The sequence below is a fragment of the Micromys minutus genome (genome assembly GCF_963924665.1).
Source record: "Micromys minutus genome assembly, chromosome: 13".
Classification (NCBI taxonomy): Eukaryota; Metazoa; Chordata; class Mammalia; order Rodentia; family Muridae; genus Micromys; species Micromys minutus.
In genome coordinates, this window is record NC_137982.1 from 13951287 (window position 1) to 13964861 (window position 13575).

Below are 13575 nucleotides of genomic sequence, written 5' to 3' on the forward strand. Positions count from 1 at the left end.
CCTGAGGAAAAGTCAGGACAGGAACTCAAACAGGGCTGGAACCTGGAGGCAGGAGCTGATGCAGAGGCCTTGGAGGGGTGCTGCTTACTGGCCTGCTCTACATGGCTTGCTCAGCCTGTGTTCTTGTGGCACTCAGAACCACCTGCTCACAGTGGGCTGGGCCCTCCCACATCAATTATTAATCAAGAAGATGCCCTATGGGTTTGCCTACAGCCTGATCTTCTGGAGGCATTTTCTTAACTGAGGCTCCCTCCTCTCAGATTACTCCGGCTTGTGTCAAGTTGACCTTTTGTCAGCTTGACATAGAAGCATATCACTGTTAAGACCACAGCCTTTCCTTTCTCATTCATCCTCAAGATCACACATTAATATCAACACCATAATAGAAAACATCTTACAAACTTTAAAAAAAAAAAAAAATCCCACAGGCTTTACAAATTCAAACACTGTAAAATTTGGTCTCTTTAAAAATTCCAAGACTCTTTAAGAGCTTGAAGTCTTTCAACTGTCGGGCTCCTGTAAAATAAAAAAGCAAGGTAAGCACTTTTTCACTTCAAGGGGGAAGAACTAGGGCACAATCGGAACAAAGCAAAACCAAACTCCCACTGTATAGATAACTCAGAGTCCAGTGTCTGGGATCCATGTAGGATCTTCTGGACTCCTTCAAGGAGCTTGGGTCACTTCTCAGGCTCTGGCCTCTGCACAGCTGGTCTTCTAGGCACTGGCTGGCTCCACCCCACGGCTGCTGCTGTTCTTCTCAAACACTTCTGCTGCACCTGAACTGTACCAATAGCGCCTCCTGGGCTCTCTTCTTGGTGCTAAATCTCTATTTCTCCTCGTGACCCCTTCAAATCTGGGGCTTTAAGTGCTACTCTGGCTGTACCTCCACCGAGGGCCTCTGCTGGCCTCTTCATGTCCCCTTCGTCCCTTTGAAGTCACCTAGGTGACTCTTACACTGCTAAGTTCAGCTGCTAGCACAAGGTACAGCCTTGGGTGCCTCTGAACACATCTCCTGTGTGCTGATCTTCAGGAAACACTTCCAAGATTTCGCCTCAGGGAAGCTGGTCTCTTCTTAATCACTACTAAGTTCTCAGCCCCAGCAGACCAGCAAAGCGAGGTTCCGGTCTCTTGTTAATCACCGCCAATTTTTCAGCCCCCGCTAAAAAGAACCACAGAGTATTAATTCAGAATATGCAGCAGCTCATTAAACGACACACCCAATGACTCCACCTGCCATTTCCTATAGAAAGGGAAACCGAGGCTCAGAAAGGCTGCCTTGTCTGAGAACTCAAACTGTGTTTACCAGGCCTGGCACTGGTTGGACGTCATTGTCCCCACGCAACCTACACGGCCTTTGGACAGATGATATCTTCATTACCCATAGTGAGGATTCCATGCCTGCTCTGTGAGGGACGGAGCCCCTAAAACTCAGCGCCACAATCTCTGATATTCCTAAACTGTCTCGTCCCCATTCCCGAGACTCAGGAGTGGAACTACCATGGGTTTGGCTTCAGGGACGTGGCAGCTCCATTGAGAGTATGACAGTCAGCCACAGCCATGCTAAAGCACTGAGCTCAGAGAGGGTTAGTATCCAGCCAAAGGCAACACAGCCTGTAAGTGGAAAAGCCCTACCCCATAGCCTCTAATCCTCGCTTCTCCCTTGAGGCCCGCATGTCCCTGCGGGAATGGGTCCTCATCTCTAGCCCCTAAAGTGGACCCCCATCACCTGCCTTCCCGAAACCTTGTCTGTGTGTCCTGAGTAAAGCCAGGCCATTCTCAAGCCCCACACTGATCTCCCAGCTGTGTTTGGATATGGTTGACATGGATTCTGTCTTCCCAGCAGGCACTGGGGACTGAGCAATTGTTTATCAGTTGCTCTTCAGAAATTCGGCCCCTAGGAATATGGTGTCGCTGGGAAGCGGCATTACTGAGCCGTTATCGCCTGCTTTTATATTTCCGTTGACATGTTAATGCATTTGCAGGGGTGTTAATCTCCACGCGGATCCCTGGTGGGAACAGACGTGATACATCATGTCTTAGGCCCCATCACTAGTCTCTCCTTCACTTGCCCATCCCCTCTACACACACCCCAGGTATAAATGCAGCTCTCTACTGCTCTCTGTGTGCCAGTCCCCCACCTCAGGCTGCCGCCATTGCTAGTGGTGCCCCCGGGCCTTGATTTCTACCAGGAAGGCAGGCTGCAGAGTGAGTCAAGGTCAGGGCCTGTGGAATCAGAGGGGGCTTCCTGGAGAAAGTGATTTCTGAACTGAATCATGTGGAGAAGTGGGAAGCACCAGAAAGATGAGAGGCACCGTGAGGTCCAGCACCAGATGAGGTCGTGACCATGGGGGTCAAGTCTTACTGAGTTTCTCTGTTCAGTCTTAGGACTGGGGACTGTGCTGAGTTCACAGCAGCTTCCTAAGACTCCTGGAGGGGCAGAAACAGTGAGCCTTGTGTCTGGAAGAGGGTTGGGTGGGAATAAGGCAGGAACAGAGACCTGGAGCCCCCTCCTTACCCTTCACGTCCCCTGTAGCCCATGGATCTCAGACTCCCCTGTAACCTCTCCATCTTGAATGGAGTTGGAGACAGACAGCCTTGGATGACGGGGGAATAGTGCTAGGTAAATGCTCCCCTCACCCTCCCTGAGCTCTAGTGCCCACCTTTCCCAGAGACCCTTTAGGAGAGGATTCTGGGAAAGGGTTGTGGGCCAGACTGATTCTTTCAGTCTAAAAGAGACAGACTAGATGGCCAGGCCACTAATTTTGTAGCCAGCCTCTCTCTGTGCCCTGACTCACGGGGCTTTGCAGGTTTCAGGTGGTGGCTCAGGGTTTGGGTGGGTCAGGCTCCACCAAGAACTGAGTTTGGGTAGTGTGGCGGCTCTTCCTACCCCCCAGCCTCACCCTCCACCCTCCCTAGCAGATGCTGTCTTCTCCCAGCCCTCAACAGCTGACAGCACAGGTTCCTCATAAGGCTAGCACTGCTGCAGAATCAGCCATTGAGGGAACTGCGGGCAGTGCCCTAGCTGGACACACCTGGGACAGTTTAGCAGTTCTGCACCCAGTTTCCTCATACCCAGCAAGGTGCCTGGTGCCCGGTAAGCTCTGTTTCCACACCTCTTCTCATTCTTCTCTAGGTAGCCAGGGAAACCCAGCCTTTGCAACCCCAAGCCTGGGTCACACCGCAGTGTTCTCACTGGCCTTAGAAGTCACTGGTCAGCAGGGCTTGTGTCTGGAGGGCTGGCAGCCTCAGGAGCTGGTCAGCCATGGTGCTGGCATGATTTACAAGACGGGTGAAGCCCAGAGCCGCCACTGTCTGAAACCCACCAGAGACTCAGCGCCTTCCTCCTAAATGTCAGCTGGCACTTATAGAACATGACATTTAGAAAATCACCACTCTCGGCTGCACACGTCCCCACGTAAACACTGTAATGAGGACCAAATAACATTATGGTGTAAATAACAGCCCGCCCAGCCTGGCACAGAGGCCTGGGGGTGGCCCAAAGCAGAGGTCTTCTGGGAGACCAGAACAGCTAGCGCTCCAGCTCCTCCTAGAAGGGCCTCGGGAAAGCCTCGAGGGGTTTTACTTCCAGGCCAGTAGCTCGCAGTTCTCACGGCCCTGAATCTGGAGGTGCCGAGCTCTAGATTCCAGCCTGGGCGCTCTGGATGCTCAGCCATGGGCCTGAGCCTCTCTGGACCTGGTCCCTGGCACGGAGTCTCAGCATCGTTGGATGTGATGAGCTCACAGGGCCTAACCACCCTCCACTGTAGCCCTCAGGGCCTTCATGCTGCTTGCTGAGGTGGCTCAGCAGCATAGCTGAGCAGGGCCTGTACATGGAAAGGACCTTCCTCCACTACTGTTTCCTTCCCAGGTTGGGCAGGCACCCAGGTCGCGCCTGGCTTCCTGTACTGGTTGCCTCTTGCCACTAAAACCACAGCTTGGTGATGAGGTTACCGAGGTACTAGCCATTGTCTCAGTATAGGCCCAGTGCCCAGGAGCTCACACACACCTACACACACACACACACACACACACACACACACACACACACACACACACACACACATCCTGTTATCTCAGCTGTACCTCAGGATATGTTCTTACATTATCCTTTCAGAGCCTTCTGTTTCAGTGCAGCCTGGGGAGTTGTTTCTTTCTTTCTTTGTTTCTTTTCCCATGGGGGTTTGAATGTAGTTTACTAGGTGTCCTGGCTAATTTTGAGTCAACTTGACACAGGCTAAAGGTATTTGAGAGGAGGAAACCTCAACTGAAAAAAACAAAACAACAACAACAACAACAACACTGTAGCCATAAAATTCTGCCATGGGTAGGCAAGACTGTAAGGCATTTTCTTAATTAGCAATTGATGTGGGAGGGCTCGGCTCATTGTGGGCGGTGCCGTCCCTGGGCTGGTGGTCTTGAGCTCTATAAGAAAGCAGGGTGAGCAGGCCATGGGGAGCAAGCCAGCAAGTATCACCCCTCCATGGCCCCTGCATCAGTTTGTGCATCCAGGTTCCTGCCCTGGCTGCCTTCCAGGACAGACTGTGATATGGGAGTAGTAGATAAAATAAACACTTCCCTCCTAAAGTTGCTCTGGCCATGGCGTTTCATCACAGCAATAGAAAGAAACCCTAACTAAGGCAGGGAGGTAGACTAATGCCCACTGAAACCAAGGGTCTGTCTGACAAAGTTAAGCCCATCTCCTCAAGGGTTACTGTGCCTTCAACAGTCACATGACACTGAGACTTGATGACTGTGGGGACGTGGGGACAATGACTATCAGGCCTGGCTTGGATGTCTTCCGCCCACACCAGGCTAGGACTGATGGCGAGGGTCCTTACTCTCCACTGAGAGTCTCTTCCTCGGGGATGTCTCTGATCAGGCTCCCACCTCGTGGTGCAGTTCATCCGGGTTGACACAACATCGTGGCCCCTCATTGTTCTGCTCAGTCTCTGCTGGTGTGATCAGTGTGCCACCCTTGCTGGAAACGTGCTTACCCAGGCCTGTGTCTGTCTGTCACCCCACAGTACTTCAAGAAGCAGAAGCGGCTTATCCCTGAGAGGACGGTGTGGAAGTACTTCGTGCAGCTGTGCAGCGCGGTGGAGCACATGCATTCCCGACGTGTGATGCACCGAGGTGTGTGCCCCATGTGGCCGGGGACTCTAGCCCTGAGCTCTCGAGCGCCCCAGGAGCTGTCCTGAGAACAAGGCCGTTTAGTGTTCCCCATGCTGGGAAGGCGACAGCTGCACTCACATCTGCTCCACATGAAGAGCCACCTGTGAGGGCAGGGGAATCTCACCCTCTCATGCCAGATAGCCATCACAGACGCCTCGGGGAACGGGGCCATCTCTGCATACTGACTCCACTCATCCCAGATGTGGCCCAACCTGGTGCTAAGGCCAGTTTTGTCCAGAGAAAGAGAGTGTGACATCTTGGTAGGCATTGGCTGAGCAAACGATATCTCCACCCTCCCCCAGAAAATGCTTTTGGGAGGCATTTCAAGTTGTGAGGAAGCCTGTCGAAGGTGTCCTTCAGTTGGTATCACCTGTGTGAGGCCCTGCCCTAGCCACTGCAGTCAGTGGCTGCTGTGCAGTTGACACTCGTCTGGCACAGGGGAGACAGCTGCACAGAAGGAGAGTCTAGAAATCTGCTCTCCACTCACAGCCGACCTGTGACGTAGGGGAAAATAGAGTCAGTCACAGATGAAGTAAATGAGGTTTTGGGGAGCAACTGTCCCCTGGTTCCACAGTGGGTGGCAAGCAGAGTCACAGGGGAAGCCTTAGCAAAAGGAACCCTTCTGTGGGCCCTGATGTCTTGGTAGGAGCCTACCCTTCACTGAAAGGTGCTTCATGGTCACTCCCAGGCCTCCTGCCTCCCATACCTTCTAAGCCTGCTCTCCCTACACCAACCCCATCTCCTTGCCCTGCAGACATCAAGCCTGCCAACGTGTTCATCACAGCTACGGGCATTGTGAAGCTTGGTGACCTCGGCCTGGGCCGCTTCTTCAGCTCAGAGACCACTGCAGCCCACTCACTAGGTAAGAGGCCTGTGTTTCCCCGAAGCCCGTGTAGACCTGGGTGACCCCGGCCGGAAAGGCATACATTCTCCTGGAACCATTTACATTGTGTGTGGAAGATTTATTTTGAGTTCACCCTTGCTTTGAGATAGATCCAAAGTAGAGGAAACTGAGGCCCAGAGGGCCCACTGCAGGGGGTGGGGGATCTCCCTGTATCCCCAGGTCATCTCCCGAGTACTTCCTGGAAGGCAAGCAGATTCTCTCATACAGAATGGGCTGCATCTGCCGGGCTTGGGGTCCTTTTGCCATGCCCAATTGGCCCTGTGACCTACTCCCTAGGTAGACTGCTTGTAAGACTGTGAAGAGGCAGTCTCAGCTGGGGGAAGGCTGAGAGGGAACCACATCCAGGTGCAGAAACTGTGCATGAACTTGGGGGTGATGCTAGTAAGCAGGTTATGAGTACAGGCCTTGATGTCCCCGTTGGGGGTGTGGAGAGTGGCTTCATGGTTAGGTGGGGCTGTGTCAGCTTCAGACTCTGTGTGCCTGGTTTGTAATAGCAAGAAGCTGGTGTGGTGAGAATGGAATACTTCCCTTTAGTTAGTTTAAAGGAGCCAGCATAGCCCATGGGACACAGAGACATCTGTCCCGTGTTGTTAGCCCAGGTGCTGCAGGGTTTCATTGGGAATCCACGTGAGGCCGCTGCCTCCCAGTTTCTCCCCAGTCAGTTCCCAGCTTCTCTCAGGGATCGCTAGGGGAGACAGAAGAGACCCTGAGCCAGCATCTCTGTGACCACCTCCCAGAAAAACCCCTGGTTCTGCTCATCCCATCCCAGTCCTCAGCTCCAGGCTGGGTGTCCCCCATTACCAGCCATGTGCCAACAGTAGCTTCTGGTGGTGGCATTGGGTGCTCTGTGGGAAACTCCCCTGTGGAAACTGTCGGTGTTCATTTGGGTCATGATGGCTCGGACTCAAGGCATGTACTTGTGAGAAATGAACCAGCTGGCTGCAGAAACGTGATGAGGCTGGGCCTCCACTCAACCCTGGGACTCCCATGGTTCCCTGGCCCCAAGGAAAGGCTCTGTCACATTTCCACTGGCCTTCAGGGTCCACAGGTCCTAGAACTGGAAGGAATGATTTCAAGTCACATGGCGTCCCTCAAGGCCACAGTGCTGACTGGTCCTGCGCCGTGCCTATTTCTTTACCAGGTTAGGGCCAGGAGCGTCCATCAAGGATCTCCGGCTACTGACTCTGTGATGAGAAGGAGCCTCATTTTCCCAGTCTCTTCCAACCTGTTTCCAGTTAGGATGGTTTTTCTTTGTGGTGTCGGTGACAGAACCCAGGGCCTCCCACAGGCAAGCATCTACCCCTAATAATGTGCCTCAGCCCCTGTCTGTCTTAAGAGTTTGGAAAAGGTCGGAACTCAGAGGGAAACTGTCAGAGAAGAGCAAAGGTGCTGCCTCCTGGGCCTGTCAGTCAGGCCCAAGTCCCACTCTGTCCTGTCTTGGAGAAGATGGCTGCGGTGGCTAGTCAGAGCTGGTTAGGATCGCCTTGTTAGGGATGACAGAGACCCGGCTCCTCCGACAGTGTGATTTTATCTGCTCAGACTGCTGCACTTATTACATTAATGAGAAGGAACTGGGACTTGGAGGAGGCTACCCTCACATGCCGGGCACCTCCTGGGGCCTCCTGAGCGTAGACCCTGTATTATGGGTGTAGGGTGCCTCCCAGGCCCATTCCTGCTCCAGGCCGTGTGAACCAGACTCCAGGATGCACCGTGGGGCTGAGGGTTCTCCACCAACCTGCGTTTGCTGAACCAGCTCGGGAAGCTGAGGCCTGTCCTCTATACCTACCCTGGAGGTTGACAGTCAGACCCACAACCCGGGACCAGAAGTCTCCAAGCTCCCGGGGAAAGCACGCTTTTACTACCAGTTCTGTATACAGCTAAGTGCACACAAGTCTGGTTAGGCAAGAAAAGGAGCTAATTGCTATCACACCATGACACAGGAAGGATGTAGGGGCCCTTCACACCCTGTGTGTGACTATGAATTATTCATCTTCTGCATCCAATGTGCACCTACTATGTGGGGCTGCTGGGGCAGTAACCACATTGTCCTGGCAACCTCCTCATCTACTAAAGCTGCTGACCCGGAGCTGGGCTTATGCAAATCCCTTCTCTGCCTTCCCTCCCTGGCCCCTCCTCATGCTTGTATTTGCTAACAGGAGGCTGGCATGAAAGGGCATTAGTCAGTGCCATGGTCGGGCTGACAGGTGCGGTACCCAGCGGTGGCAGAGTGGCTGCCTCGGTGTCAGGAATAGGAGCCGTAATTAGAGCTCGGAACAGAATGAGCGTCAGACGAATTACCAGGCAGCAGATCATATTTGTCAGGAAGGATTGCATACATAAAAATTAAGTGACAGTACATGCCGGCATAATGAAAGAAAAATGAAAGATTTGCCTATACACAGCTCACAAGCTACAAGCAAGTGTCTCGCTCCAAGCAACGGCAGCAGCTTCGAGACAAATGGTGGGTCTGGAGAGCAGGAACGCAGGCCTTGCGCTTGGCAGCGGTGACAGTGGTGACAAGACGCCTCAGGCTGAGACTGGACGGGGCAGGAAGGAAGGTTGCTCATACCCGAGCCCCTTGTGGGGATGTCTGGTCTCTGGGATTGGGAAAACAGCCCATTGAAGATAACCCCATAAGAGACAAGGGCTTGCAGATCATTCTTTGACCCTGTGCCATGCTGGGATGTGTGACTCATCAGATGTCCCTGCCTTCAAGGGCCCACAGATTGGCAGAGGTCACGGGTGGATGGCTTTTCCAAAAGCCAGAGTGTGCGCAGATGTTGGCTGTGAGAGTCTGAATTCCAACTGCAGGATCCGCAGCCACCCTGTCCTCTTAAGTGTCTACTCCTTCACTGTGGGGACAAATCAGAAGAAGGCGGGGCTTTAAAAATACTTAACATTTTGCTTTTCTAAGATGGCATCACACCCAGGACTTTCATCCCGTTTGGCTGAGCAGGAAACTGAGGCTGAGACCAGTATAAGGGCAAGAAGTCACCCATATCCAGTGGCCTTCAAAAGAGCCACTAGCCCACAGTGTGGCACTGGGCTTGGGTCGTGGATGGCCGGAAGGCAGGTGGAGAGAGGGATCCCACCGAGCTGTCTGGGGCAGGGACACCTGGGGAGAAGCAGAACTCTTCTTGCCATTTGCCAGTGCCACCATATGCGTGACCCTGCTGTGCGTGACCACAGCGTGCTGTGAGGTGGATTTGTGGTCCACACAGACAGACATCCCCAGGGGTATGCCCTCATTAGTGAGAATTCATCATGGACCAAACTCGGTTCTGACCCCCACTTTCAATTGTGGGAAAACCAGCTGCTAAGCGTGAGGTCTCACTGATGAGGAACCAAGGCAGAACCAACCTGGCCTTTGGCTAGAGAGTGGTCAGAGCAGGTCACACTCAGCTCTCTGCCTGCCATCCATCCTGAAACCCAGGCTTCCGCCCCCACCGGGTGGATTTCCAAGGTGTGTTACTGAAGCCTACTTGGGGAAGATCAGCTTGCAGACAGACGCTGGCCCCTTAGATGAAGTCGGACTTTTTCATGTTCAATGTCTCAGACAAGTGAGCCGGGTCACTTGTGTGTTTGACAGGAGTTGTGCATGTTGTGGGAGGGCTCTTTGGTCGGCCTTCCACTTTGAGGCCCATGTTCTATGGTTTCTGCATGTTTTGCAATCCCCATTTCTAGGATGAAGACTCAGGTAGGTCAGGTTGGGTAGACCTCTCTTTTCTCTGCACCATCCTGCCCCCTGCTCTGAGGAGAGACTGAGACCAGGCAGGGCTAGCTCTGCTGCCCCTGTGCGACTGCCTGGTACAAGATGGATTGTCTTTGCTGGGACAGGACCACTGTGCAGGAAGATACCCCTCCTGCCGGTTTCTGTCCAGATTCCCCAGAATCACTGTCGTAGGGGTCTGGAGGCCTCCTCCGGTGGCCTGCTGCAAGTCCAGGTTTCTCTGAAGTTTAGTCTGTTCCACACAGTGCCGCATTGTGCTCTGTTGTTCCATTTGTTGTTGGTAGGAAACCCAGGTAAAGTGGATATAGCAGGAGGGTGTGCTGTGCTCCCCAGTTCCATGCTGTCCTACAAAACTTTTACAACCCCCCACCTCCACAGTACCCCACTTTTAAGAGGCACAGACTGAGGAAGTGTGGGTCAGGGGACCAGAGGGTACAGTGCCCTCCAAAATGAGCCAGACTGTCCTCAGCTATAGTTTATGATTCCCGGGTGAAGAAGTGGGGTGAGTAAGGCTTGGCTGTTTCTCTCAGACTGTAGCAATGTGCTCCCAGAAGCTTGCGAGAGAGACAAGAGGCCAGACTCTGGGCATGGATACTGCTGCTTAGCTGAACCTTTACTAGACCCCTTCCTGATGGCTGTGCTAGGGTCTCTGTCCTGACTCATGATTAGCTATGCCCTGCTGGACACATCCTGGGATGGGCAACTCTCACCTAAGAGTCCACCCAGAACAGGATCAGCATGGGGCCTCCACAGCTCCACCAACACTTGCATAGAGAAAAACAGGAAGGCAGGTGTTGGGACAGACTGATGGATGTATGTGTGGGCTCTGATAAGCAGGTAACAGATGAGTGGATAGTCTAGGACAGACATGGGTGAATGACATGTAGGAGGCACCTTGGAAGAAAGCTCCTCTCTGAGCATGGTGTACACATCTATAATTCCTACACTGGCATGGGGGAAGTCCTGATTCCAGCCCCTACACTGCAGCCAAACAGGAAGTGAAGGCCAGCTCCACAGAGGGTTTCAGGTGTTCCCCACCAGTCTGGAGCAAAACAGAGGTTTTATACCACTTGCCAAAGATCCCATCACCTTCCAGTCAGGCCATCGGCTAGGGACTGTTAGCATGTAGTTTTGGGGGATGTTTCAGACCCAAACCATCTTGGTAGGCATCAGTCTATAGCAGGTTGACCTTGAGGTGGTTTTCTCTGTCTGTGTATTAGTTACTTTCTTGATGCTTTGATAAAATACCATGACCAAGGCAGCTTACAGAAGAAAAGGGCTTATTCTGGTTCAGGATTCCAGAGGGAGAGTCTATAATGAGGAAGCATGGAAGCCGTTGGCTAGTTTTATGTCAGTACAACGCAAGCTAGAGCCATAGAGAAGAGGGAGCCTAGACTGAGAAAATGCCTCAATAAGCAGGCTGCAGGCAAGCTTGTAGGCCACTTTCTTAATTAGTGATTGATGTGGAAGGGCCCAGCCCATTGTGGGTGATACCATCTCTGGACTGGTGGTTCTGGGTTCTATAAGAAAGCAGACTGAACAAGCCATGGGGAGCAAGCCCGTAAGCAACTCCTCCATGCCTCTGCATCAGCTCCTGCCTCCAGGTTCTTGCTCTGTTTGAGTTCCTGTCCTGATTTCCTTCAGTGGTGAACACTGTTGTAGAAGTATAAGCCAAATAAACCTTTTCCTCAATTTGTTTTGGTCATGGTGTCTCTTCACAGCAATAGAACAGTGACTAAGACAGCAGCAGACAGCCCGAGCGGGAAGCTGAGCGGTCATGGTGAACTCTTACACCATGCCCCCACAGACACGCTTCCTTTCACATTGTACTGTGAAAGGTTCCCATTACCCCCCCAGACAAGCACTATCATCTAGGGATCAAGTGGTCAAGTAGCTGAGCCTCTGGGGGACATTTCACACTCAAACCATCACAACTTGACTTTCCATTCAGCTCTGAATGGCGTCTTTGGTGAACTGAAAGACTTGTCATCATCAACTTGAAGTTGATTATTTTAATGGCTCTTGCCTTTATGTACGCCTCTTGACCTGCCTGAGCCTCAGTTTTCCCTCGTGTGTGTTGGTCAACTTAGACAGTGTTTCTTTTCTGTTGAGAGAGATTCTTCTAGATTATCCCAGATACAAACTGTCACCTGAAGGGACCGTAGTCATTTTCCTCTTTGCATTGAGCAGTCACTTTGAATACTGGCATGTGGCCCCTGACCAGTTCTTAAATCTAGGGGTTCTAGGGATCCACTTAAAGTTTATGGGGTTCATTGCTCTTGCTCTGTTAACATGGGCAACCATCTCAGCTGACCAAGGAGGGGACAAGCCATATCTCTTCTCCCCGAGGCCCAGATCCTAAGCCCCACCCCTTGCTGTGTTGCAGTGGGAACACCATACTACATGTCACCTGAGAGAATCCATGAGAATGGCTACAACTTCAAGTCAGACATCTGGTCCCTAGGCTGCCTGCTGTATGAGGTAAGTCTCTGACGTGCAGCTTGGTGGCCTGTGGGGACTTCCACAGGGGCACAGGTAAGACAGGCTCACCCTGCCAGTTTAAGGGAGTGCTCCACATACTCATCTCAGACTAAACCCTGTAGTTTCAGGACTCTTGGGGACCAGTCCTTCACCCCTCATCAGACATGGCATTAGTAATGTCATCCAGGCAGTGATTGCTGGAAGGGTGGTTGGTAGTAAGCTATACTTCTGGGCTCTGAGAAGGGGATGGAACAGTGGAACATTGTTCTTCCCTGGTTTCTTTGGTAATCGCATTTGTATATTGTTTATCGGTAAATAGGTCTACACAGGCACTGGGAATGGCTATGGACTCAGGCTTGGCTCATGCCCCTGTCTCACTCCCTAAGGAGGTACCCTGTTTTTCCAGGTCCAACAATGTACATCTCACTGCAGACTTTTCGCCTCCCTAGCTGTGGAATGGGGCCATCCATGGCTATCTCCAGATCTGGTAGCCAGCCTGGAGCCAGGGACAGAACTGTTGAGTTTTAGTATACTCAGGATGAGAACATAAAAAGCATACGCTCTACCCATCTCAGCCCCGGGGGAGAATCGGGGGTTCCTGGGAATGGGTCTAGGGGAGTACAGGCCACCAGGAAGGGTAAAGCTTGGGCCATCTGATATCTCCATGTTGGCAGCTGTACTTCCCACCTAGGACCCACTACTGGGCATTCCCAGAGAACACGGGCCACCTCGCCAACACTGGAGCCCTAATATATAGGGTAACAGATCTAGGGTTAGGGCTAGAACCCCATTTGTCTTTTGCTTCCCTGGAACTGATGTGGGGTGTGGTCTGGCTTGGACTAGTCAACCTAAAGGTCAAAACTCAAAAATCTCTTTACAGGGTGTAGAGTTCCTTGCCTTTCTTTGAGACAAGAGCTTGAGATTATTTAGGGCGGCACTGCATTTTTCTTTTCTGCAGGATATGGGATGGGACCAAAGCCTGGTGCGCCAGAGAAGCATTACTGAGCTGTGCCCCAGCTGAAGATGATGCATTTTAAATGCCTGGCTAGAAAGGATGTCCTTGTAGACTGGTTGGGTGGGCCACCTCCTGGGGCTTAGTAGCCAAGTGTCAGGAAGGCCTCTGGGCCCTTCAGGCCAGAGTGGTCAACAATGGGGTAGGTTGAGTTCTTTTGAGACTCTGGGCATCCCTTTGAGGAATAGACTTAATGAACACCTGACTAAGGCCTGAGATCAGAGGGATTCAGAGACTCCTCTGAGAGAGCCTAACCCACGGCTGTCAGGTGCTGGG

The 13575-nt window shown here is 52.4% G+C and overlaps 1 protein-coding gene across 1 annotated transcript in view; it reads left to right on the forward strand.

The window, feature by feature from the left end:
• NEK6 (NIMA related kinase 6) overlaps positions 1–13575 on the forward strand; it is a 65615-nt gene that overhangs the window by 44285 nt on the left and 7755 nt on the right. Inside the window, exons 6-8 of the mRNA XM_080927012.1 lie at positions 5025–5133; positions 5927–6034; positions 12193–12287. Coding sequence (XP_080783138.1) covers positions 5025–5133; positions 5927–6034; positions 12193–12287 — 312 coding nt within the window. The remainder of the gene's footprint in view (positions 1–5024; positions 5134–5926; positions 6035–12192; positions 12288–13575) is intronic.